Source organism: Simochromis diagramma, unplaced genomic scaffold (genome assembly GCF_900408965.1).
Source record: "Simochromis diagramma unplaced genomic scaffold, fSimDia1.1 OVJJ01000657.1, whole genome shotgun sequence".
Taxonomy (NCBI): domain Eukaryota; kingdom Metazoa; phylum Chordata; class Actinopteri; order Cichliformes; family Cichlidae; genus Simochromis; species Simochromis diagramma.
In genome coordinates this window covers 55,254-82,741 of record NW_024387147.1, presented here as the reverse complement: position 1 = coordinate 82,741, position 27,488 = coordinate 55,254, and the positions used below count along the sequence as shown (strand labels likewise).

Below are 27,488 nucleotides of genomic sequence, written 5' to 3'. Positions count from 1 at the left end.
AGGATGTTGTAGTAAGAAGAACAGAGCATCAGTCATTTGTACCATTTCATGTCATGTGATCAGAAGACTCATGTTTTGTTATAAACATGTTGTTTGATGGTTGACTCTAATCTGAGTCGGTGTGTGGAGCTGGTTTAGTTTATCTAAGAAAGATTTATTGTCATGGTTTGCTGTGTGGCAGGCAGGATGTTGGACCCAAGTGTAGGACTCGTAAACAGAGGAGTAAACTCAAAACGATAGCTTTAACGCTGGAAAACTTCTCATCCAAATACAAAGCAAAACTAGAAACTCAAACACTAGAAAATAAACCAGAAACTGAAAACTAGGAATTGACTTGGAACAGGGAGGAAAGAAACACACAGCATTATGAGTGTGCGACATGACAAATGACAGAAAGAAACATAGGACTTAACCCTCTGGGGTCCAGGGTATAATTACAACTGTTGTTGACTACTTTTGATTTTACTTCTATATTTCACCTTTAAAAACTGTTTATCTTGCTTCGTTTGGTATCATTATTTTCAGCACAACCTCAAATATCTGAAATTTGAGGGTTTTTTTTATTTTGGTATACTATATTAGCACAATTGATCTAAATCCAGACAAAAATTTCAAAATCCGAGTAGAAAAAAGTTCTATTTTTTACTGTAAAACCCACAAACATGTTTAACCAATCATTTTCATAACTTGAAACTTGAAATGCAAATAGAAATTGTACATTTCTAAAAAAATATGCACAAGTTTTGCAAACAAAGTTCTTTAATACCATTTACCTAAAAATGCAGCCAAAGCCTCAGGCGTTTTTTATATAACCATTTAAATCTCTTTACAGAACAATCAGGTGTGCTGCATCAAATAAGAAGGCACACAAATTACTTTTGCCACTTCAAAAAAATAGTTTTTGTTCAGTATGAGACAGAGGAGAACACCACAGGCCTAAACCCTGCAGGTCTGACAGCAGGAGGTGCATCAGTCCAGTTGTCCATGTGGAGACAGCGTTTACACTGGAATCTGCCTTTGGTGACTTTTTTGGAGTAACTGTAACATTCAGCAGTATAACTGACACACAGGACAATGAGAGGATGGGGAACAGGTGACAACACAGGCGGGACAAACCAGACCTAACAACACAAGGGAAGCAAAACCAGACACACTGCACACAGGACAGGGGATATCAAAATAAAACAGGAAACACACGACAGGCACAGAAGCACAACCTTGACACTGAACAGAGAGAACACGAAGCACAGGCACAGGAGTGACAAACTGCGACATAAGATACGACTGACTGGGGAACATGAAAATAAACATGAAGAGCACACACATTCTGTAGACATAGATAAATACATGTCTGTCTATTAGGGGTGCAACGATACACAAAATTCACGGTTCGGTTCGGTTCGATACTTTGGTGTCACGGTTCGATATTTTTTCGATACAAAAAAAATGTTCATGCCTTTTTAATTTGTCATTTATTAAAATTATAAATATATATTTTAACTCAAAAGTACAGTTTTTAAATTTAATGTTGCTGAAACAAAAGTAATTAAAAAAATAAATATATCACTGTGATTGAGGAATCACTCATCTTTGGAAAAGAGAGTTTATTACAGAGAAATGGCTCTTTCCAAAATAAAAGCTATACTATACGCTTCTTCTGGGCTATATTCTCAGAAGCATATTGTAGCGGGTCAGGGCTGTTCGGGGTTCTGTTTGTATAGTTATGTTTTGTTTATGTTGCCATAGTGACGGGTGACGCCCTCTCGCTGCGACGGTGTGTCCTTCCGGGGTCAGAGGGCGCCCTGTGTGTTGTTGTTGTTGCTGTGCGGTTGCCACGCTGAGCAGTTAGCTAGCGGCAGTGTTCTTCTGCAGATGTCAATAAACGGCTGTGCTCCCTGGCTAGCTCACGGGAAGCAAGACCAAACAACACCCCCGTCTCCGCGTTGTCTGAGCTCGCCACATTGGTGTCAGAAGTGGGATGATGGTGGCAGCCCATGTTCTGACCCGAGTGACTTTTCCCCCGCCGGTCGTGACCGGCCGGTGCGCCAAAAGAAGGCACCTGGACATTTGCAGGACTTTGTGTGGGGCAATGGGGTCGTCGGGGACGACTGACCCCTTAGGTGGGGGCTATGTAGCGGGTCAGGGCTGTTCGGGGTTCTGTTTGTACAGTTATGTTTTGCTTATGTTGCCATAGTGACGGGTGACGCCTTCTCGCTGCGACGGTGTGTCCTTCCGGAGTCAGAGGGCGCTCTGTGTGTTGTTGTTGCTGTGCGGTTGCCGCGCTGAGCAGTTAGCTAGCAGCAGTGTTCTTCTGCAGATGTCAATAAACGGCTGTGCTCCCTGGCTAGGGAAGCAAGACCAAACGATACCTCCGTCTCCTCCTTGTCTGAGCTCGCCACAATATTAAACATATCAGGTCCCCATAGGAGAATCATGTGCTAACGACTGTCTAAATGACCCGGGTAAAGTTTGTAGCATGCATGCTTGTTGTTTTTGTCTGCTTCCACTTGTCTTTGCACTAGGATGATGTCGGCGTAAATGTGCAGTCATATTCGTTGTGTTCCCACTAGTGCTGTCAGCGTTAATCTCGTTGAAATGACGTTAACGCCACAACACGGCAAATTCCGTTAACGAGCTACCCCTGCGTGGGGCTAGACGGCTAACACGTTAACGAGCTAACTGCGCGCTAACACACTAGTTCCCACCCATGTAATTGAGCATTGCGTGGCACATCCAACATACTGTTTTACTTTAGTCCATGACCAAAATAATTCCAAACGCCAGATCTGAATGAGGGTGGGGGAGGTTCAATTTGCCATGTTGCAAGGAGAGCTTAACTTGTGTCTCGCTAGCTTGCCCTGCTCTCTTCCTTCTGATGATGCTGTCTGTGTTGAGCGCTCAGTGGATCTGCGCTAGACAGTGCAGCCTAGGCGGAGTAGTCGAACGCAGATTCACTGAGCGCTCAACACAGACAGCATCGTCAGAAGGAAAGTTGATAAAATAAATTGCAAATTTTGTATTGTTCGATACATATGCGTACCGAACCGAAAGCACTGTATCGAACGGTTCAATATCGATACGAGTATCGTTGCACCCCTACTATCTATCTATCTATCTATGACAGAACTAAACATGAGGGGCACAGGAACAAAACCCAAGAACTAGAAATCACAAAACAAACAACAACTAAAGCTAGAAATACAGATCCACAAACAATAAGCCTCGGTCGTTGTGTCCTTGGGCAAGACACTTTACCCTACTGGTGCTGGCCAGAGGGGCCGATGGCGCGATATGGCAGCCTCGCCTCTGTCAGTCTACCCCAGGGCAGCTGTGGCTACAACTGTAGCTTACCTCCACCACTGTGTGAATGTGAGAGGGAATGAATAGTGGTATTGTAAAGCGCTTTGAAGGGTCCCGAAAAGCGCTATATAAATGCAATCTATTATTATGTTTCCTGTCTTCTGGTTCATGTTGTCAAACTTGTGTTGTCATGTCTGCTTTCCACTCTGTTTCCTGTTTTATGATGATTGACAACCTACAGAGACATATTTGAGTGTTGCTACTTTGATAATGTCTGAAGTTTCTGTCTTTATTTTAGTGCTCTGTACGCTTCTCTGCACTGGACACGCTCAAGGTGACAAAACACGTTTCACTTTTTTTGTTTTTCATTTATCTTACTTCTGTTTACATACTACTGTTTCAGTCTTAAGCACTTTACATGTTTCTTTTTATTTATTTATTTATCTATATAACTATCACCATATTTATAATTTTGTGAATATAAACTAAGGTTGTGGCTTCAATAGTACATGAAGTGTTTCAGATTGTTAACTGTGTGGTTGTGTTGGATTCTAGGTGCTGTGCTAACTATTGAACCCAGCTGGTCCAGTTTTTTCATTGGAGAGTTTGTTACATTCAAATGTGACATGAATGAAGGAGAAGACACTGACTGGTTTTACAAAATCAACGGGCATGGTCAAGAAGTTTTCTCCTACAGGACAAACAAAGATTTCAAATTAGAAATTATATCTACACGTGACAGTGGTGAATATCAGTGCATTGGTGACAGGAAGAGCTCACGTGATACAAAGAACAGTAATACTGTCTCTATAACTGTATTAGGTAAGTCTTAAGTGACCGACAGCATAAATGTATGATCCCTGTTCAAATACTCAACTGAACAACATTTAATTAAATTTGTCATTGAAACTTGAACTTTAACCAGGACCAGTGTAAAGTCAGTGCGTCAATACTCACAGACTCTGCAAGTTGTCATTAACAAAATTAACAAATTGAGTTTTAACAACAGAGTCAATCGTGGATGAAATTAAATTTAACTACATTTCTAAAGGAAAAGAAGAAACATGAAAAGCTTCATGAAGTTTAAAGTGATGATGTTTCTGTTATCTAAACCAACCAACCAGCATTAGTTTACATTAAGGGCCATAGAATGGACAAACATTTAGACCGTGGTTATTTAGAGATCTACAAATATAAACATAAATATAAAACTGTATTGTTTTTAATGTTCCTATGTTTTTATAATGAATACCATACTTATTTTTCTTCCTCTTTCATAACAGCAGATAGACCCTGGGCCACACTGACAGCAGGAACAACAATCATACCAGTAGGGGGCAGTGTGACACTGACCTGCTCTGTGCAGAGCTCTGATGGATGGAAATATGAGTGGTTCAGACGAACCCAAACAACCTCTGAAGTTCAAATCAGAGATCAACAAAACAGAGATATCAGAGTATCTCAAGGAGGAATCTACAGCTGCAGAGGAACAAGAGGAAACCCAGTTTACTACACTGATAGAAGTGATGATGCCATCATTGAGATAACCTGTGAGTTCAGTCATTTAGTTTGAAATATACATTCACTCATGTTTATCAAACACACAATGTTAAGTTTTCTGTGTTGATTTCATGTTTCTGTTTGTATCTCAACTGTTAATATGTGTAAACAGTTTCCAATAAAGTTGTTGTAAAACAACAACCCAACTGGCCTCAGATATTCAGAGGTGAGACGATCACTCTGACATGTGAGGTGCAGGAAGGAGGTGAAACCACTGAGTGGGAGTATGAATGGAGAGGACCCAGCACACCCACACAGTGGACACACAATAATGATGTGGCATTCAATGTTTCTGAGTCCAGCAGTGGAGACTACATGTGTAAGAGTCGACGCAGAGATGACTCATATTCTTCAACAGAGTGGAGTGAAGCCTTCACATTGTCAGTATCAAGTAAGTCATGTTTGTTGTGTGAGCTCGGACCATCCCAGCCTTGCCGTATTGGTCTATTTGAATCACCTTTTATTGTTTATTTTATTTTATTTTCATTTGCTAAATACGGGACAGACTTGACTGGGGAAAAGAAAAGGGAGAAAGAAAGAGGGAAAGAAAAAAGGCGGTGAAGAGGAACTGTGATAAAGGGCAAAAAACAAAAACCAACAAAACAAACAGACAAAAAATACATATATCAATCACCTGGATCACCTGTTGAGAAAGAAAAAAGAGAAAACAAGCTGCCCCAGGCTCCATGCCCCGACAAGCAGCCACCAGGAGTGAGCCGGTGCGTACCTGGATGCCCATCCCCGGACACAAAGAACCAGGGCATCTGCCACTTGCAGGGGAAGTGGTGGGGGGAGATAGGCCTCCAAACCTTGGAGGGCCTGAGATGTCCCCAGAGAGGTGGCGTCTGATACCCAACCTGACATATAGACACAGACAAACAGACACACACAGATACAGACATCCATCCCCACCCTCATGCTCTCATATGCAGTTACTCAGCATATCCTGGTCCTTTCTGTTACAGTGCGTTCACACCGAACGTGATAGACGCGACCAAAAAGCGCCAGACGCCCCTAGCTGGTCGCGTGCACATTCGCACCTCGAAGCGCGTTCAAAGCGAACTGGTCATGCTTTAAAATATGCAATTTTCACGCGCATGAAGCAGAATTGTGGGAGGAAGTAGTGCCAGACACAGTAGCGATTTTTGATACGGGCAACACGGGCGGTTGCCCAGGGCGGCATCGTGGTGGGGGGTCACGCTGGGCCATGGGCCACAGGTGCCAGGGCCAATTTCTTGTCCAGTCCAGTCCTACTCCATGTTGAGAAGATAAATTTTTCTCTCTCACGTGATTTTCCATAGAAATGACAAACTAATCAAAATGATATGAGATAGGAGTGATGAACAGGTGATGTGACATTCAGATCAAAGTTTTCTTATTATCGCTATTCAGGTAAATATTCACCAGAGAGCAGGATGGTGTAAAACAAGTGCAATCTTTTCACTTTTTATTAGGAATAGTGATATTGTAAATAGTACTATATTTTATGTTTTAAAATGTTCCTAAATTATGTGGATGAATCTGTATAAATACGTCTGATTAAAGCCTGGCATTATTACAGCAGCACCTGAGCCTGAAAGCTCTTCATTTCTCACTCTTTTGATTGTTGGACTTGTTTGTGGAATTTTACTGATTCTTCTTCTGCTGCTGTTGTGTCGCTTCAAAAAGGGTGAGACCATTTTCTGAACTGAATATAAAGTAAATAATAAAATTCACATATGTAACTTCAACACTCCATGTACTGGAACAATTTACTATATAACACTGAAATTTTCTTTTCTTCCAGATTCATTCTTTACCAGGTTGGTTAAAATCTCCCCTCTCCTGTACTAGAAGTATATCCTGTGTTTCTTATTATATCTACAGGTTTACTACTTTTTTTTTTTTTTTCAACCAGGACTCGGAGCACAAATCAGAGCTCTGCAATGAACCATGTGATCAAGGATGAAGCTCAACACAGTCGACATGCTTCTACTCTTCAAGGTCAGCCTGATCCATGACAAGTTTTATTGTTGTTGCTGTATTTATTTATTTATTTATTTATTTAGTGACAGATTTTAAACTCAAAGTCCAATATATCTGTTTCTAGTTTGATTTAGAAGATGATTCATACATAAGAATTTCAGTTTTCAATCTATCATTGGCTTGTTTTTGTAGGTGATGCTTGTGTTTATGAATCAATCAAAGACCACGGTGACACACAAAATGGTAAAGTAGATACAGTAGCATTGACATATGAAGACTATGTGATTATTTATGTTTAAACATGGACGTTTTAGAAATATGCAGCACACAGATAAGAAGAAAAAGAAGTTGGACACTTGGTCCTTCCAGTGTAAGACAGGGTCAGTTCAACTTTAATATCAGTTTGTCCTACAAAACGTAAACCACTGTGAATCTGTTTTATGAATCCATCTCATTCCTCCTGACTGATTGTTTTCTAGTTTTGCTTTTTGCTGGTGTTCCTGTCACTACTGGTAGCATGAGATGGTGCACCACCTGCAGTCCATTCAGGTAGACCAGCTCGTTCAGGGCGACACATTTAGCGCACTCTCAGGAAAGTGCTGTGACATACTAGAAGATGATCTGTAACACAAGCAGAGCTGAGCATCAGGGCCATAAGGGCTTTAACCAAGCAGCATGTGCATGTTTCTGGTCAAACTATAAGAAACAGACTCCCTGTTTATAACCTGAGAGACTAACATCCTTAACTAATACCACAGCCCTGCAACGTGCCACTCAGGTGGACAGTAGCACAAAGGAAAACTAGAGAAAAATAAGTCAGGAGGGATAAGGAGAGAGCGATGACCTGTGGCCACCACCTGTACAAACACTTATTTTTTGGCAGTTGCCTTGTTGTTGCCTCTCCAGTACACCTCTTGTCACTCTGATTTGCACCAAAGCAGCTAAAACGGATTCAGATGGGTTCACGCTTCCTAAATAGACAAATTGTTGTTCTTGATGTTTATCTCACTCTGTGTTATGTCGGTTTGGTAGATTTTGGTATAGTTCAATAAAATTCCTTTTTTTTTTTTTTTACCTCTGTACTATCTAGCATGTAGGTATGTAGATATGTAATAAACATTATTATTATAATAGTGTGAGTGTAATATTTTCACCTATAAGCATTGCATGTAATTAATTTCAACCCTGTTCTTATCAGAAATAAGAGAATAGAAGAAACATGTGAGGAGGCTGTTGATTAGACCAGATTATTGTTTTCAAAGGACATAAATGGTATGAGCTACATTCCCTCACTGGAATTTAGGTTCTGACAGAGATGGAGGAAAAGTGAAGAGTGATCCTTAAGGTTTGGATTTGAGCTTAGTGAAAGGGTCGTGCTGAGCAGGGATGAAGGAGGGTTGAGCTGATGTGAAACTGAATTGAGGGCTAACAGGTTTTCATAGAAATGTTTTTAAACATGACAGAAACATCTCATCTTTAATAGACCTTCAATAGGTTTAGATGATCAGTGTGGTGTCGACTGACAGAGATATGAATGTAATGAAAAATTAACACACTTCACCCTTTTTTTTTAATCCTGATCATCTGTCCGTCCTCTTTCAGATGGCAGTGTGTTGTATGCACAGGTCTCCCACGATAGAGCTAAAACCAAGAAAGACAACGGTGAGTGAAGTAATACGATTTTTTTTCTTTTTTCTTGTTTTTTATGCATCAAGCAATCTTCATTGACTACACCATTATTTCATCATTTTAAGAGGGTAGTGATGATATTGGTTACATAAATACATAAATTTCCCTCACTGGATTATAGAGTCACTGACTTTAATGACCAGGGGTGGAGGAGGGTTGAACTGAGGCTTTTTATCCTGATCATCTGTCCATCTTCTTTTAGATGACAGCCTGTTGTATGCACAGGTCAATTACAATAATGTGAAACCGAAGAGACACAAAGGTAAGTAAAGTAATCAAATAAGTACCTAATTTCATGCTTGCTTCGAGTTTTAATTATTTTTACACAAGAAGAAAAAGTTGTAAAAATAAATCAAGTTGTCACTTTGAACAAAGAGGCGCTTGCAATGACATTTGACAAATCATTTCTTTGCAGGTAAACCAGCTCCTGCAGCAGCTGATGAAACAGTTTATTCTGAAGTTAAATCACAAACAGCTCTGGGTAACTGTGCAGAAATAAAATAGCTTACATGTTGTGATTTGTTGCTGTAACGATGAACTCAAGTACTCAAGTTTTTAGGGAGTAAATTTAGTTCCAAATCACCTTAAATGACTGAATTATGCTGCATCATTTCTTTCAGATTAATAACAAGATCTGCAAAACCAACTGGATCAGTGACAAAACTGAGTTTCATTTGAATTTAAGAGAGCTTTAGAGAAATTGAGATTATGCACTGTTTTATAAGATAAAGTAAAATAAGTAAAATCTTTCATCATAATAGCCCAAGTGATAATCCGGCTTTGAGACCAGGATGCTTCGCACACATGAACATTCACTGAACTGCAAGTGTTGTTACATGTTCACTGCTAAATAAATAAAATAAATAATAAATAAATAAATACAAATACAAATAAACAACATCTTGAAATCAAAATAATCAACCTACAGGGGGCTGAATTTTGATACACATCAAAGTGAAAAAAAAAATGATGCAGACCATTTTGTTGAAATTTCATTGCACTGACTCAAAATTATACTGAGTAGTCAGTTTGTCTTCCATGGACTTGTATGCTTTCCTGACAATTTTGGAGCATACTCCACAAGAGATGATGGTGTCCTGGGGATCTCCTCCCAGATCTGGACAAGGGCATCTGAGCTCCTGGACAGTCTGAGCTGCAGCATGGCAGCTTTAGATGGAGAGGAGCATAATGTCCCAGTTGGATTTTGATCAGGCGAGTGTGGGAACCAGTCAGTGGTATCAATTCCTTAATCCTCCGGGAACTGCCTGCATACTCTCGCCACATGAAGCTCGGCATTGTCATACCAGGAGAAACCCAGGACCCACAGGCACCAGCGTAGGATCTGACAATAGGTGACAAACTCTTGAGACTGTGCTAGCAAACCTGACAATTGCATGCATTGAACTGGCAACCTAGAGAAGCTAGACTGCCTGTACAACCTCTGTAGCATCCAGGGATTGTCTCATCTCATCCTACCAGTAACGATGATCACTCTAGCCAAAAGTAAAACTAGTGAAAAAGACAGATAGAAAATATGAGAAAGGAAAAAATGTCAGTGACCTCTAGTTGTAAAATGATTCCTGATTTGGGATGCACCTTTTGTTAACTGCATGTTTTGCTACTTCACAGAGATATCTAAGTGGTGTGATGCTTTACTTGAATTAAAAGTAATTCTTTAATTTTTTTTTGAGCAGTGCATATTTACAGATGTTTTCTGTGTCTTGTCTAAAATCATTTGATATGTATGATAAGCATACATGTTTATTTTCTCCTGGATGAATAAAGCATCACTTGACATATTTCTATAAAATTGTTTTTCTTCTTTTAACAGTTTTAGGAAAAGATCAACTTTTTGTTCTTTTTATTTTAGGTAAGCTGCCTGCAGAGGCAGTTTTATTTTCTGTCAGGGTCAGACTTAGTTCTTCCTCTCAGCTGTTACCAGGTGCTTGTTGTTTATTGCAGGGTGTTTAACTTACAAAATGAAGCATATTAAGGTGACTGTTATTGTGAATTGTTGTAAAATAAACAAAACTGATTTAAATAGACTCAAATGCTTGTGTTCTAAACCAGCAAAGGAAGTAAAGTGGTATCAGATCATACATAGCTTAGGGTGGGGATATTTATAAACCCCACAACTGTACATGGAAAGGAAAGGACAGAAATTATAACTTTATGTACAGTCTGACTATAGGATTTACTCTGTTAAAAATAGGAGCCTATATACCTCTGATATCAATTTTCAGAGGTAACCAACAAATAATTGTATTTTTGATCGAAAGGTTGGTGGTTTGATCTCTGCCTCCCCCAATCTGCATGCTAAATATCCGAGGGTAAGATACTAACCCCAAGTTGCAAGTCCCACAGTCTTGCAACTATTGATACCTTAATGTTGATCAAGGTACTTGTTCTTTAGACGCACTCAGTGATACAGTATTTATTTATTTATTTATTTGTTTATTTGTTCAGTTTCAGAAAAAATACATTATCTGGTATTTTCCTGTAAATATAAAAAGATTGTCTCATTCTTGGATTTAAAACAAGGAGCAGGATTGTCAAAGCGTTTAGACAGCAGATATGATGAATCAAAGGTAATATATAAAAACACTAATAATTGCGGTACATCAATCTAAAATCATAATAATAAATGAAGTTTTGACTTTCTTCTCAGCTTACAAATAAACACCCAATAAGTTAGTCTCACCTCTAACTGAAGTAGAGGCGTGACTTCTGTTTTCAATAATTTTCATGTAAAAGCCCTTTGATTATTTTATCATTTCTTATTTGGCTTCTCTGTGAAATCCTGTTCTGTTTGTGCAACCACAAAATGCTCAGTGTGAGTCTTATACTCATTCATCCATTTTCTGTGGGTCAGAATTTCCCAGTTCTTGGGTCACAGAGGGGCTAGAACCTCTCCCACGTGCCATCTTTCAAGATGCAACACCGCACCTTTTCTTAACTTTAACTTTTTTTAGACTAGGCTTTCAAACTTTATTTCACCTTCCTCTAGTTTCTCTACTTATACCTCTTAGATATAGCGATACAAGATACTTGAAATGTGCAATTCACTTGTATTTTTATTTTTATTCCTATTTATTCTACTTATCCCCTTCGTATATTTTATTTATATATGTCTCTGTATTTATATATGTGTGTGTGTGTATATATATATATATATATATATATAATATTCTGTAACTCTGTAACTTCTGTCGGTGCTGTGCTTTTGGAAATAGAATTTCCCACAGGAACCCACCCGAGGGACTAATAAAGTTTTATCTTATCTTATCTTATAAGTTCAGGACATGGTGTACCCTGATCTGGTCACCAGTCTATCACAGGGACAACAGAGAAAGAAGGAGACACCTCTTACTGTTGTTCTCTGACATGAAGACCTTGTCTTCTGTGTAGTTCCATGGTAACGAGGTTCTGCCAGAAACCAAACAGTCTCCCTGTCACGGTCCCTGAGTTTCTCTCACGATGGCCTTTGGCCTCTTTCTCTCTCTCTCCTGTTGGTGCTTGTCTGTGTGTGTTCGTGGAGGTGTGTTACCTTTGTACAGAGGTAGCTCCGCTCAATGTCTCTGCCTCCTCACTGGCTGCTAACCTGTAGAAGATCAACTGATCGTACTGACGTACAGCTCATTGCTCATCAAGCTGACTATTTCAGACTGACAGAAGCAGACACTCAGTTGTTGCCATATTATTGTGTGAGTGAGGTACGTGCTCATCCTCTGTCTTGTATGATTTTCTGTTTCTCTTTACGTTGGAATAATCAGTCTGTCTGTGCAAATCTCTCTGTGTGTATCGAGCCCTGTGAGATTAAAACAACAGTGTGTATTTACCCTTGGAACACCGCCTCTCCCAAATCTTTAATGGATTCACCTGCTGCTTTGCCTCTGTTTTATTGACTTAGCTGTAAATAACCCTGTTACATATTCCCCAGTGCTCTGTGAGTGGGTTTATCATTCTGCTTTTCCCCTTTTTTTTCCGTATTTAGCAAAGTGAAAATAAAATAAAATAAACAATAAAAGGTGAATCAAATAGACCATTACGGCAAGGCTGAGATGGTCCATTTGGTAAAGTAAATCCGTTGGGCATCTTTCTTCGCCTTTAGGCAATAATTCTGATGGCAAAAGAGCCAAACGGGACAGGCAAAAAATAAATAAATAAATAAATCATGAATTAACTTACATTTTTTGGAAAGCTGGGTTCAAAAAGTAACACATCCTTCATTGATCTATCAGTCTGGAAAGGGTTATAAAGCCATTTTTAAGGCTGGGAAAAAAATGGGAAAAATTTAGAAACTTGGAAGAGTGGCAAACCTTCCTAGAAGTGGGCGGCCTACCAAAATTACTCCAAGAGCACATCAACCCCTCACTTAGGAGGCAACAAAAGACGACTGAACAGCATCCAAAGAACTGTAGATCTCACTTTCCTAAGTTAAGTTCAGAGTTCATAATTCAACAATAAGAAAGAGACTAGCAAAGAACACAAAATGTCTCATAATTGTCAGAAAGGAGAATAAAAAAATAAAAAAATAAATAAAGGAGTTTGGATTTGTGGGACACTTTACATTCATAAAGCTCAGCTTAAAATTTAAAGGGAGGCAATTTTACTTATAGATTTAACTCTTGCATGAAAAAGTGCAGGATTACCAACAGCTGCTGTGTTTGGTAATGATTTTGTGTGCTGGTGATTAGAGTGCACCAGCAGTTTATGACTGCAATGTACCAGTGGTGGTCTACTGGATGATCATATCGATGACAGGAGGGAAATAACAGTCTATTGTCTGGTTTGCTAATATTTTTTTTTTATCTCTGCAGTTATACCTCTATGTCAGTTTGAACCCATCTAATATATGTATTTTGTAGACTTCAAATGTTACCTTAATGACCCAACAACAAATGTGTGTAAGGGTAGTTTTTTTTTTTTTTTTTTTTTTTTTGGTGATAAAGCTCCTATCAAACAAAGCAAGCAGACAAGTAGGAGGCAAAGATAAGACACTTGTGTGATGCTAGTAATGATTAATGACAAAGTCAATTTAACACATCAGCATACAGTGTTGTTGCATTCAGCCTTGTTATGGTATATATGCATTTAATTTGCCTTATGGTAGACACTGTGAATAATGGCTGATTTAAATTTCTCTGTTGAATCTTCATAAAGGCTATGATGTAACCTACATAAGTTGCCAGCAGTTATGGTTGTGTGTGGTACATTATGTGTTCCTGTCCTGAATAAAGTATATCATATTCACGCTGTAACATATTGTCATTATGTGAAAAGGTCTTTCCAGTTGATAAACCCTGTCCTGTCCTCACTGTGTCTCCATCATGGCTGAGTCCTGGAGCCTCAGTAACTCTGAACTGTGAGGTTGAACATCCGTCTGCAGGATGGAGCTTCTACTGGTATAGAGCTGTTCCTGATCTATCAGAGAAATCCTCCAGTTATGAGCTGCTACCTGATGGCAGTGGGACTGCACAGGACTCCTACATCATTCATGGACAGACACACACAGCAGGATATGTGTGCAGAGCTGGAAGAGGAGACCCAGAGTATCACACTGATCACAGTCAACCAAAGTTTGTCTGGTCTGCAGGTCAGCTTGTTTATTCATCCTGTCATTTCAATGAGCTGGTGTTATGTGATTACTTTGATTCAACAATATCTCTTTTTCACTCAGATGCACCCCTTTAAAAACTAATTCAAATGAAAAGGCGAAACAATCTTTTCATTTCTGACTGTGATCCAGCTAATCTGAGTTTACTTGTTTCTTTTTCTTAACCTTTTCCCTTTTCAATTACAGTGATAGCACAAAAGACTAAAGGTATAAACAACAATCAGAATCAGAAAGACTTTATTTATCCCCAAGGGGCAATTAAGATACAACAGAGCAGCATGACATTGAAGATAAGTACAGAGCATAAACAGGTAATAACAGAGAGATAAAAAAAAAATACACAGAATATACAGTATATACACAGTTTTAAGGTTTTCAGTACCAGGTTTTCAGCCAACAGGCCCTTAGACAGTAGCAATCTACTCCTCTTGTATTTGTTAAAAATAGTCTTGAGAAAAAATTCTCTGGTCTTTCTGGAGGTCTTTCAAAGTTCTTCTTTGGATGTTGTTAAGCCTTTTATTCCATTCTCTGTCAAGATGATGCCACACTGCTCCAGTAGTCTTGAGTTTTGGGTTCTGAGTTGACTTTTCTAGAATAAATTCAAGTCTAGAATTTAAAGGAGCTGTTTGAGGCAGAAACAACATGAATTCAGTTTCCTGTTAGAAAACGATGGAGATGGGATGTTCATTAAATTGTTTGTTCTTCAATTAACCTATTATTACTTTGATTCATAAACACATAGAAGGTGTAGACTATAAACTTGTAGACTAAATTTCCATTTATATTTATGTTTATACATGTTATGTCATTTCACCAATTTTACATTTTCCTTAAAACTATAAAGAAATGGAACATGGCTTAAGATTGTGGATATTGTTGTTTGAGATTTTTGTTATTTATTCGATCCATCCATCCATCCATTCGCTTCCACTTATCCTTTTCAGGGTCGCGGGGGGCGCTGGGGCCTATCCCAGCTGTCACAGGGCGAGAGGCAGGTTACACCCTGGACAGGTCGCCAGTCTGTCACAGGGCCAACACACAGAGACAGACAACCATTCGCGCCCACATTCACTCACAGATTCACACCTATGGGCAATTTGGTTTAACCAATTAACCTATCCCCACAAGCTGCATGTCTTTGGACGGTGGGAAGAAGCCAGAGTACCCGGAGGGAACCCACGCAAACACGGGGAGAACATGCAAACTCCACACAGAAAGACCCCGGCCTGATGGTGGAATTGAACTCAGGACCTTCTTGTTCAAGTTTATATAAAAAAAAACAAAAAAAACAAAACACAAATTGTTAAGTTATCAGCACTGACCATCAAAAAATACCAGAAACATTTAACTAATATTTAACATTTCTGAGCTTTGTGTCTTCACTGCATGTTGTTTTCAGATGTTAATTCAGCAGTGTCTCTCACAATGAGTCCTGACAGAGTGCAACACTTCACCTCTGACTCTGTCTCACTGACCTGTGAGGGAAACTTCACTGAGTGGAGAGTGAGGAAGTTCTCTGATAATGGCCAACTGAATTTTTCTAACTGCAGCAGAATGACTGGCTCTACAAACAAAATCACCACATGAGAGTCAGATATTGCAGTGTGTTGGTGTGAATCTGAATCAGGAGATTTCAGCAATGCAGTCAACATCACTGTACACTGTATGTAAATGATTGCCCCAATTACCTGCTGTAAGTCATTGTATGTGAAAACGAAGACCTACATATTTTTCTCAGTAGTTCAGACATGTCCCCTCTGTGAATCACCACTGTATCACAGTACAGGGGTTACATTCTGCTGGTAGACTCTCTCAAGACAAATTGGTCCTGAGTGGGGCGCCAGATGTAGAATAATTCTTAAAACTCCTATGATGACCACCTACTAGAAATCAACAGTCAATTTTATCATTTAAATTTTTTGAATATTCTGGACAATCGGGTAAAGAAATGAGCTGAGCTGTCAACTGATTACCACTTTTGAGTTGGTGACACCATAAGATGCTGGACACCTGTCAAAGTGTCCTGCATCTTATCAAGGATATTTGAGGGTAAGTGGGAATTTGCCCAACCAATCTGCATTTGCTTTGTGGAATTAGAGAAAGCACTTGATTGCATCTCTCGGGGTATCCTGCATGGGATACCTGGCAGGTTGTCACAGCCTATTCAGTCCCTGTATAACCACAGTGAGACCATGGAAGAGTGGCCAGGGGAAGCAAGTCTGGACTTCTCTGTCTAGACTTTTGCCTACAAAAAACCCCACCAAAACTCAGATCTGGTTCTCTTTGTCATATTCAGCTGAATGTAGAGTAAATTTAAATTCCAGACTTGATATTGTGCAATATCCCATATATTAATATATGGGATATTGCACAGTGGCAGGAATGAGCAGCAGTACTCATCTGTCAGATGGTAACAAGGAGAAGAGCTGATGTGCTGGGTGGCTGTGGTCCTTGATGATGCTATGTGCTTTACGGAGGCATCGCTGAAGATAAATGTCCTGAATGGCAGGAAGCCTCATGCCAGTGATGTGCTCTGCTGCCTTCACCACCCTCTGTAGTGATTTACGGCTGCTGGCAGAGCAGCTTCCGTACCAAACTGTAATGCAGCTCGTCAGCAAGCTCTCGATTGCTCACCTGTAGAAATTTGAGGTGATGTTGGCATTCATGCCAAACTTCCTCAGCCTCCTCAGGAAGTAGAGTCGCTGGCGAGCTTTCCTGCTAGCAGTGTCTGTGTGAAGGGTCCAGGAGAAGTCCTCGGTGATGTTGACTCCAAGGAATTTGAAGCTGCTGACCCTTTCAACCTTGGTACTGTTTATGTGGATGGGCTGGTGTTCCCTGACTGGTCGTTTCCGGTAGTCCACTATCATTTCTCTAGTTTTGCTGATGTTGAGAGTCCGGTTATTTTCCAGACACCACTCGTACAGTGCCATCGTCTCCTCTCTATAGGCCGTCTCACTTCTTATCTCTAACTTTGTGCAATTCATTTTGTTGTTGTTGTTGTTGTTGTTGTTAAGGCTCTTTCCATCCCTAATAGTGTGACCAGAACTAATGTGATTTGACTGTTTTGCAGATTATGATCCTATCCTGGTGAATCCTGTTAATCCTGTGACTGAAGGAAGTTCTGTTAGTCTGTGCTGCAGTTCAAGAGAAAAAATATTTTCCAATGTGTTTTTCTATTGTAGCGAGTAAACGCCACCGAGTAACCGCTAAGGGCCTCTATACTACTTGTGCAACCTTTCAGGCCCAAAGCTCTCACAGGAACGAGCCCAGAATAAACGGGACAAGAGGGTCAATATCGGTCAGATATGTTAAAATTTATTTTAAAAGAACACAAAGGGTTTGCAAAAAGGCCTAAAACATCAAAATGGAAAACGTCACTAACGATCACAAGATAGTATTATTGGTGCAACCTGCCAGCAATGCAACTATCACCTGAGGGCTTGCTCTCCCTTGGCGGTCCCAGATGCTCGTTGCTTTAAAAGAAACAAATCCACCCCAAATAAATACGAGCCCAACAGAACACTTATCGCATGCACTAAGTGTTTTAGTTCAGGCAATAATCGGTGGCACTAAAAATCACTCTTAATAAAACATATTCATTGCAAATCCACACGGAGCACCTCTAAAAGACCTAACTCCCCTAAGGTAAGAGCCCAGCTCAGGGATTGCACATTGCCCGACTAATATTGCACCAGCCCAGTAGAAAATAAAAATAAACCTGGCGCAAAAACAGTTTTAAAAGGTGACCCTACTAAAACCAAAAACGCAACAAAAAGGAGAAGGACCAAAAAAAAAAAAAAAAAAAAAAAAAAAAAGTGACAAATTCACATGTGCAGCCTGCCCTGCAGGAGGCAATACGATATAAAATAGATTATAGTGCATAAATATACTTTTTTTTAATGTCCAAATATATTAAGTTAACATACCTCCAGCAGACAACTGTGTTTGCTGCACACGTGGCTTATCTTGCCTTATCTTCTAAAATCACTACTAAAAACAAAATACAATAAACATCAAATACATTTCAACAAATTAAAAAAAACAAAAAGCACTAAAAGAAAAACAGCCTGTACCTCGAACCTCTGCTGTAGAGGTTTAAAACAACTGTTTGTGTAGCAGACAATGAAAACTTCTCAGGCGCTTCACCTACTCACACAACCATTGTTCACAGCCGCTCATCAGTGGAAATGAAGAGCAGCTGCTGCTACTTCCTAAGAAGTAGTCTAAGACTAAGACTAAGACCACCAGGTACCGGAACAGCTTCTTCCCCACAGCTGTCAGACTCCTGAACTCTGCCTCCTGACATCTGACCCACGTTAAACTCATGGACTGAACATACACACACCCACAATGGACAACTGTACCCTCAAACACACAATAATAACATGGACTGAACCACCACTCACAACCACTAGCACTTTATATAGCCTCTGTAGAAACTATCTACACCCTCACTTATCTTAACTGCACTACTGTATAGCTCTGTGTAAATAATCATTCTGTACATTCGATAATCTTTAATCCTACAACTGTTTACAACTTGCATAGTTCCCATTTCTGTATAGCTGTATATCTCAGATTCTGTAAAGTTATTTATTTCATATTCTGTATAGTTTTTCATATTTATATCCTGTTCATATCCTGTACATAGCTTGTACTCACTACAGCCTGTACATACTTATAGTTATAGAATATTCACAACATACTTCATACCGTGTACATTATAACATACCATAATAGACCCATTTCTGTAATATACTCACATATCTATATTATTGCTAATATATATTGTAATATATCTATATCACTAAAGCACTTCTGGATGGATGCAAACTGCATTTCGTTGCCCTGTACCTGTGCATGTGCAATGACAATAAAGTTGAATTCTATTCTATTCTATTCTATTCTATTCTATTCTATTCTAAAGCCTTCCCCATTACACTATCACAATGACAAAGTTATTCAAAATGATCCCGAGGGGAGCTGAAAACCTCTGCAGTGTCAGAGTCTGATGAAGGTTTCTACAAGTGTCAGTACTCAGGAAGAGAGTCAGCACAGAGCTGGATGTCAGTTAAAGGTGAGCAGGATCAAAACATTTTATTTTTCATGACATATTGTAGGTGGCTTATTCAAATATATTTACAGTAGATAACTTGTCTACTGCACTATAGTATGATCTTAAAACAGGCATGTATTTTTTTTTCAACAATACTGTGGTTAACACAAATGCCTGACATGTATAAAATTTAAGATAAGATAAGATAAGATAAGATAGAACTTTATTAATCCCTCGGGTGGGTTCCTCTGGGAAATTCGATTTCCAAAAAAGCACAGCACCGACAGAAGTTACAGAGTTACAGAATATTATATATATATATATATATATACACACACACACATACACACACATATATAAATACAGAGACAAATATAAATAAAATATACGAAGGGGATAAATAGAATAAATAGGAATAAAAATAAAAATACAAGTGAATTGCACATTTGTATTGAGGTCTATTGCACTGTTGACTATTAACAAAAAGTATTGCACAAGGTATTGTACAGTGAGGTGAAGAGGCACTACAGCTTAGTTGTTCCCCCCTCCTTTGTCCTCCTGTTTCCCCTCCCTCTCCCCTCCAGAGAGGAGTTAAACAGTTTGATGGCGTGTGGGACAAAGGAGTTTTTAAGTCTGTTAGTTCTTGTCTTGGGGAGAAGCAACCTGTCACTGAACAGACTCTTCTGGTTGTTAATGGCCGTGTGCAGAGGATGCCCAGCATTGTTCATAATGTCGAGCAGTTTCTTTAATGTCCTTTTCTCTGCCACTGTCACCAGAGTGTCCAGCTTCATGCCAAACACAGAGCTAGCCTTCCTGATCAGTTTCTCCAGCCTGGATGAGTCCTTCTTTGCTGTGCTGCGCTGCGCTTTTGCAGAAAGACTGGATTTTCTCTTCAGTGGGAGGCAACCAGCACTTAAGTGATTAAGGGGTATTGCAAGCTTGGAATAGTCTTTTATAAACCTCCTGTAATATCCAGTGAACCCAAGGAAAGACTTAAGCTACTTGATGTTAGCTGGTCTTGGCCAGGTAGTGAGGGCAGCTGGATCTGTTTTGACCCCTTCTGATGATACAACATAGCCGAGATATTGGACAGATGTCCTGAAGAACTGACATTTCTCTGGCGACAGCTTTAAAGTAAATTCTTTCATCCTATGGAGGACCTTCAGCGATCGTTCCTCATGGTTCTCAAGTGTAGCTGAGAAAGGAGTGACATCATCAAGAAAAACCGAGACCTGACTCAAATTCCTGCTGCCTATACACTTTTCCTTAACATAAGAGGAAACAAGAACACTAGAACACCTCCTTATGCTGTTTTTAATAGAGAACACTTGGGCATTTATTTTAACACAACACCTAACAGTCTTACCTTCTCTTATCAGTAACTCGAATGATTTGCAGAATCTTGACAGTACTTTTGGGACGAAAGCTCAATATGACCCTGCCTCACCCAGTTTCTATACTGGTCCATTTATGTCTGTTGTTACAGTTGCGCAGTTTCATGTTTTAGTACACTTTCAGTTTTGATTTTTTTTTTCATCTGCATGTGGTGCACAGCTGCTGGGGTGTCCTTTGCTAAATCTTTAGTGCCTCCAAACTTGAGATTCAACACCTTACTTTCTTTTATTTTGACATTGAGGAGAAGTTGCCTACACAGAACTTCTTATTTTGAAATAGCTCAACAGGCACTGCTGGGATTTGAACCCAGGATCTCCTGTTTACAAGACAGGTGCTTTGACCGGCTAAGCTACAGTGCCTCCTTCAGGGAAGGGAAAAACCAAGTAACCTCTGCAGACACAGGTTTGAATCGGTTCGTCACATTTTTCCCCACCAGCTGTTGGACAGTAGCCAGAGGAACACAGCTCAAGGCGCTGTGGCTTAGCTGGCCAAAGCGCCTGTCTCGTAAACAGGAGATCCTGGGTTCAAATCCCAGCAGTGCCTTACCTCCCTACCAATGCCATTACATTTCATTAACGAGTGCTGATGGCGGGAAGCATTGGGAGTTATGCTTTCTCTCCTTCGTTTCCAAGAAGAGGACACAATGAAGATTTAGACACGCCCAAGACATCAATATTGGGTGAACAACCCTCAGAAGCTCCACTAGCGGTTTAATGCCTGGGACCCTCCAGCATTTGTTCTAGAACTGAAGAAGCTTCTTGGATCAGGTGAAAAGAAGTTTTTAAAGCTCTCAAGAGTACCGTGAGGTGGATAACTGAGGACATACACAGACTTTGAAAGATTTGCCAACTCCAAGATTAACAATGCAATCAACACTGTGAAGAAGATGGTTTCAAATGGTAACAGGAAGGCACTGCTGGGATTTGAACCCAGGGTCTCCTGTTTACTAGACAGGCGCTTTGACCAGCTAAGCCACAGTGCCTCCTGCTGTCGGCAAACCGGTAATACCTGGTATTAACTGGTACTGCAGAAGGAGACGAGTTCAATTTTTTTAACTTTTGTGCACTATAAATGTAGGATATGGTCAAATAGTCCAACAAGTAACTTCCTGTTCCTCACTTCTTCAATGACCTCAGTGGAAACATCATAAGGTGAAGGAGAATCTTTTGAGACTGATTCAACAGGGTGAGTCTGAACAAGTCCTCAAAACAACTCTATTTCCCTTGGCAAGGGTGGATTCCCGCACTTTACTGTCAAACCTTTGTTTGTTTCGCAAAGCACTCTTTTGACTGTGCTCAATGGCTAACTGGTAGCTTTCTGCAAGACTCTCTCAGCTCTCCAGATCTAATTTCTGTTCAAGTAGCCAATCGGAAAGAGACATCTGCTTCAGGGGGGCATGGCCCAGCTACATCAGTTTGACAGAAATCTGCTGGTATTGCAGAGGCTCCAATAGCCAAACATTGTACTCGTGCAGACGATGGTACTGCTGCCTTCTCCTCAAGAGTTGAGGAATACTCATGTCTCTTGCATACTGCCTTTACTGCCTCGGTTGGAAAATCAGGCTCTTTGTTGCGGCGCAAGAGCTGTGCAGTAAAGCCTTCAATGGCATTTCCCTCATCATTAGAACTCTGATCAGATATATCACAGGCATGCCGATACGGACGTCTCAACAGCCCATCTGCATCTTGGTTGTTCTTCCCAGCGCTATACTCAATGTCAAAATCAAAACTGGAAAGTACGGCCAACCAGCAATGCCCTACTGCGTCCAACTTTGCAGATGTTAAAACATATGTGAGTGGATTATTGTCTGTCATCACTGTAAATTTTGCTCCATAGAGATAGCGGAAAACGTTCTGGGTGACAGCCCACTTCACAGACAGGAAGTCAAGCTTGTGTGCAGGGTACCTTTGCTCGGACTTGGAGAGACCCCTACTGGCACAGGCAGTGACTCTTAACTTGTTCTCCTGTTCTTGATATAAGGCTGCACCGAGAACATGGGCGCTTGCATCGGTGTGCACAATATAATGTCTCTTTGGATCTGCAAACCCAAGAACAGGAGCTGTTGTGAGCTTGAGAATCAATGTCTTAAAAGTATCTTCAGCGGTTGGGGTCCATTTTTCGTGAAAAGGCTTTTTGAGATCCGCACTGGTAGAAACCTTGTGGTTTCTGCCAGACAGACTGGATTTTCTCTTCAGTGGGAGGCAACCAGCACTTAAGTGATTAAGGGGTATTGCAAGCTTGGAATAGTCTTTTATAAACCTCCTGTAATATCCAGTGAACCCAAGGAAAGACTTAAGCTACTTGATGTTAGCTGGTCTTGGCCAGGTAGTGAGGGCAGCTGGATCTGTTTTGACCCCTTCTGATGATACAACATAGCCGAGATATTGGACAGATGTCCTGAAGAACTGACATTTCTCTGGCGACAGCTTTAAAGTAAATTCTTTCATCCTATGGAGGACCTTCAGCGATCGTTCCTCATGGTTCTCAAGTGTAGCTGAGAAAGGAGTGACATCATCAAGAAAAACCGAGACCTGACTCAAATTCCTGCTGCCTATACACTTTTCCTTAACATAAGAGGAAACAAGAACACTAGAACACCTCCTTATGCTGTTTTTAATAGAGAACACTTGGGCATTTATTTTAACACAACACCTAACAGTCTTACCTTCTCTTATCAGTAACTCGAATGATTTGCAGAATCTTGACAGTACTTTTGGGACGAAAGCTCAATATGACCCTGCCTCACCCAGTTTCTATACTGGTCCATTTATGTCTGTTGTTACAGTTGCGCAGTTTCATGTTTTAGTACACTTTCAGTTTTGATTTTTTTTTCATCTGCATGTGGTGCACAGCTGCTGGGGTGTCCTTTGCTAAATCTTTAGTGCCTCCAAACTTGAGATTCAACACCTTACTTTCTTTTATTTTGACATTGAGGAAAAGTTGCCTACACAGAACTTCTTATTTTGAAATAGCTCAACAGGCACTGCTGGGATTTGAACCCAGGATCTCCTGTTTACAAGACAGGTGCTTTGACCGGCTAAGCTACAGTGCCTCCTTCAGGGAAGGGAAAAACCAAGTAACCTCTGCAGACACAGGTTTGAATCGGTTCGTCACATTTTTCCCCACCAGCTGTTGGACAGTAGCCAGAGGAACACAGCTCAAGGCGCTGTGGCTTAGCTGGCCAAAGCGCCTGTCTCGTAAACAGGAGATCCTGGGTTCAAATCCCAGCAGTGCCTTACCTCCCTACCAATGCCATTACATTTCATTAACGAGTGCTGATGGCGGGAAGCATTGGGAGTTATGCTTTCTCTCCTTCGTTTCCAAGAAGAGGACACAATGAAGATTTAGACACGCCCAAGACATCAATATTGGGTGAACAACCCTCAGAAGCTCCACTAGCGGTTTAATGCCTGGGACCCTCCAGCATTTGTTCTAGAACTGAAGAAGCTTCTTGGATCAGGTGAAAAGAAGTTTTTAAAGCTCTCAAGAGTACCGTGAGGTGGATAACTGAGGACATACACAGACTTTGAAAGATTTGCCAACTCCAAGATTAACAATGCAATCAACACTGTGAAGAAGATGGTTTCAAATGGTAACAGGAAGGCACTGCTGGGATTTGAACCCAGGGTCTCCTGTTTACTAGACAGGCGCTTTGACCAGCTAAGCCACAGTGCCTCCTGCTGTCGGCAAACCGGTAATACCTGGTATTAACTGGTACTGCAGAAGGAGACGAGTTCAATTTTTTTAACTTTTGTGCACTATAAATGTAGGATATGGTCAAATAGTCCAACAAGTAACTTCCTGTTCCTCACTTCTTCAATGACCTCAGTGGAAACATCATAAGGTGAAGGAGAATCTTTTGAGACTGATTCAACAGGGTGAGTCTGAACAAGTCCTCAAAACAACTCTATTTCCCTTGGCAAGGGTGGATTCCCGCACTTTACTGTCAAACCTTTGTTTGTTTCGCAAAGCACTCTTTTGACTGTGCTCAATGGCTAACTGGTAGCTTTCTGCAAGACTCTCTCAGCTCTCCAGATCTAATTTCTGTTCAAGTAGCCAATCGGAAAGAGACATCTGCTTCAGGGGGGCATGGCCCAGCTACATCAGTTTGACAGAAATCTGCTGGTATTGCAGAGGCTCCAATAGCCAAACATTGTACTCGTGCAGACGATGGTACTGCTGCCTTCTCCTCAAGAGTTGAGGAATACTCATGTCTCTTGCATACTGCCTTTACTGCCTCGGTTGGAAAATCAGGCTCTTTGTTGCGGCGCAAGAGCTGTGCAGTAAAGCCTTCAATGGCATTTCCCTCATCATTAGAACTCTGATCAGATATATCACAGGCATGCCGATACGGACGTCTCAACAGCCCATCTGCATCTTGGTTGTTCTTCCCAGCGCTATACTCAATGTCAAAATCAAAACTGGAAAGTACGGCCAACCAGCAATGCCCTACTGCGTCCAACTTTGCAGATGTTAAAACATATGTGAGTGGATTATTGTCTGTCATCACTGTAAATTTTGCTCCATAGAGATAGCGGAAAACGTTCTGGGTGACAGCCCACTTCACAGACAGGAAGTCAAGCTTGTGTGCAGGGTACCTTTGCTCGGACTTGGAGAGACCCCTACTGGCACAGGCAGTGACTCTTAACTTGTTCTCCTGTTCTTGATATAAGGCTGCACCGAGAACATGGGCGCTTGCATCGGTGTGCACAATATAATGTCTCTTTGGATCTGCAAACCCAAGAACAGGAGCTGTTGTGAGCTTGAGAATCAATGTCTTAAAAGTATCTTCAGCGGTTGGGGTCCATTTTTCGTGAAAAGGCTTTTTGAGATCCGCACTGGTAGAAACCTTGTGGTTTCTGCCAGACAGACTGGATTTTCTCTTCAGTGGGAGGCAACCAGCACTTAAGTGATTAAGGGGTATTGCAAGCTTGGAATAGTCTTTTATAAACCTCCTGTAATATCCAGTGAACCCAAGGAAAGACTTAAGCTACTTGATGTTAGCTGGTCTTGGCCAGGTAGTGAGGGCAGCTGGATCTGTTTTGACCCCTTCTGATGATACAACATAGCCGAGATATTGGACAGATGTCCTGAAGAACTGACATTTCTCTGGCGACAGCTTTAAAGTAAATTCTTTCATCCTATGGAGGACCTTCAGCGATCGTTCCTCATGGTTCTCAAGTGTAGCTGAGAAAGGAGTGACATCATCAAGAAAAACCGAGACCTGACTCAAATTCCTGCTGCCTATACACTTTTCCTTAACATAAGAGGAAACAAGAACACTAGAACACCTCCTTATGCTGTTTTTAATAGAGAACACTTGGGCATTTATTTTAACACAACACCTAACAGTCTTACCTTCTCTTATCAGTAACTCGAATGATTTGCAGAATCTTGACAGTACTTTTGGGACGAAAGCTCAATATGACCCTGCCTCACCCAGTTTCTATACTGGTCCATTTATGTCTGTTGTTACAGTTGCGCAGTTTCATGTTTTAGTACACTTTCAGTTTTGATTTTTTTTTCATCTGCATGTGGTGCACAGCTGCTGGGGTGTCCTTTGCTAAATCTTTAGTGCCTCCAAACTTGAGATTCAACACCTTACTTTCTTTTATTTTGACATTGAGGAAAAGTTGCCTACACAGAACTTCTTATTTTGAAATAGCTCAACAGGCACTGCTGGGATTTGAACCCAGGATCTCCTGTTTACAAGACAGGTGCTTTGACCGGCTAAGCTACAGTGCCTCCTTCAGGGAAGGGAAAAACCAAGTAACCTCTGCAGACACAGGTTTGAATCGGTTCGTCACATTTTTCCCCACCAGCTGTTGGACAGTAGCCAGAGGAACACAGCTCAAGGCGCTGTGGCTTAGCTGGCCAAAGCGCCTGTCTCGTAAACAGGAGATCCTGGGTTCAAATCCCAGCAGTGCCTTACCTCCCTACCAATGCCATTACATTTCATTAACGAGTGCTGATGGCGGGAAGCATTGGGAGTTATGCTTTCTCTCCTTCGTTTCCAAGAAGAGGACACAATGAAGATTTAGACACGCCCAAGACATCAATATTGGGTGAACAACCCTCAGAAGCTCCACTAGCGGTTTAATGCCTGGGACCCTCCAGCATTTGTTCTAGAACTGAAGAAGCTTCTTGGATCAGGTGAAAAGAAGTTTTTAAAGCTCTCAAGAGTACCGTGAGGTGGATAACTGAGGACATACACAGACTTTGAAAGATTTGCCAACTCCAAGATTAACAATGCAATCAACACTGTGAAGAAGATGGTTTCAAATGGTAACAGGAAGGCACTGCTGGGATTTGAACCCAGGGTCTCCTGTTTACTAGACAGGCGCTTTGACCAGCTAAGCCACAGTGCCTCCTGCTGTCGGCAAACCGGTAATACCTGGTATTAACTGGTACTGCAGAAGGAGACGAGTTCAATTTTTTTAACTTTTGTGCACTATAAATGTAGGATATGGTCAAATAGTCCAACAAGTAACTTCCTGTTCCTCACTTCTTCAATGACCTCAGTGGAAACATCATAAGGTGAAGGAGAATCTTTTGAGACTGATTCAACAGGGTGAGTCTGAACAAGTCCTCAAAACAACTCTATTTCCCTTGGCAAGGGTGGATTCCCGCACTTTACTGTCAAACCTTTGTTTGTTTCGCAAAGCACTCTTTTGACTGTGCTCAATGGCTAACTGGTAGCTTTCTGCAAGACTCTCTCAGCTCTCCAGATCTAATTTCTGTTCAAGTAGCCAATCGGAAAGAGACATCTGCTTCAGGGGGGCATGGCCCAGCTACATCAGTTTGACAGAAATCTGCTGGTATTGCAGAGGCTCCAATAGCCAAACATTGTACTCGTGCAGACGATGGTACTGCTGCCTTCTCCTCAAGAGTTGAGGAATACTCGAT

General features: G+C 40.8%; 1 protein-coding gene and 9 non-coding genes across 10 annotated transcripts in view; 4 read left to right on the top strand and 6 right to left on the bottom strand.

Moving 5' to 3' along the window:
• LOC120743564 (titin-like) overlaps positions 1-10,934 on the top strand; it is a 108,100-nt gene extending 97,166 nt beyond the window's left edge. Inside the window, exons 12-21 of the mRNA XM_040047221.1 lie at positions 4,587-4,850; positions 4,973-5,251; positions 6,422-6,529; positions 6,647-6,662; positions 6,758-6,843; positions 7,018-7,068; positions 8,428-8,487; positions 8,717-8,776; positions 8,930-8,995; positions 9,135-10,934. Coding sequence (XP_039903155.1) covers positions 4,587-4,850; positions 4,973-5,251; positions 6,422-6,529; positions 6,647-6,662; positions 6,758-6,843; positions 7,018-7,068; positions 8,428-8,487; positions 8,717-8,776; positions 8,930-8,995; positions 9,135-9,139 — 995 coding nt within the window. The 3' untranslated portion in view covers positions 9,140-10,934. The remainder of the gene's footprint in view (positions 1-4,586; positions 4,851-4,972; positions 5,252-6,421; positions 6,530-6,646; positions 6,663-6,757; positions 6,844-7,017; positions 7,069-8,427; positions 8,488-8,716; positions 8,777-8,929; positions 8,996-9,134) is intronic.
• A 9,933-nt stretch (positions 10,935-20,867) lies between these two features.
• On the bottom strand, positions 20,868-20,941 carry trnat-ugu. Its single transcript has one exon. It is a non-coding gene; the product is annotated as a tRNA-Thr (tRNA).
• Positions 20,942-21,051: 110 nt separating this feature from the next.
• trnat-cgu lies at positions 21,052-21,125 on the top strand. Its single transcript has one exon. It is a non-coding gene; the product is annotated as a tRNA-Thr (tRNA).
• Positions 21,126-21,490: 365 nt separating this feature from the next.
• On the bottom strand, positions 21,491-21,564 carry trnat-agu. The gene has a single exon. It is a non-coding gene; the product is annotated as a tRNA-Thr (tRNA).
• A 1,996-nt stretch (positions 21,565-23,560) lies between these two features.
• Positions 23,561-23,634, bottom strand: trnat-ugu. Its single transcript has one exon. It is a non-coding gene; the product is annotated as a tRNA-Thr (tRNA).
• Positions 23,635-23,744: 110 nt separating this feature from the next.
• Positions 23,745-23,818, top strand: trnat-cgu. Its single transcript has one exon. It is a non-coding gene; the product is annotated as a tRNA-Thr (tRNA).
• A 365-nt stretch (positions 23,819-24,183) lies between these two features.
• Positions 24,184-24,257, bottom strand: trnat-agu. Its single transcript has one exon. It is a non-coding gene; the product is annotated as a tRNA-Thr (tRNA).
• A 1,996-nt stretch (positions 24,258-26,253) lies between these two features.
• On the bottom strand, positions 26,254-26,327 carry trnat-ugu. The gene has a single exon. It is a non-coding gene; the product is annotated as a tRNA-Thr (tRNA).
• A 110-nt stretch (positions 26,328-26,437) lies between these two features.
• Positions 26,438-26,511, top strand: trnat-cgu. Its single transcript has one exon. It is a non-coding gene; the product is annotated as a tRNA-Thr (tRNA).
• A 365-nt stretch (positions 26,512-26,876) lies between these two features.
• trnat-agu lies at positions 26,877-26,950 on the bottom strand. Its single transcript has one exon. It is a non-coding gene; the product is annotated as a tRNA-Thr (tRNA).
• Between the last annotated feature and the right edge of the window lie 538 nt (positions 26,951-27,488).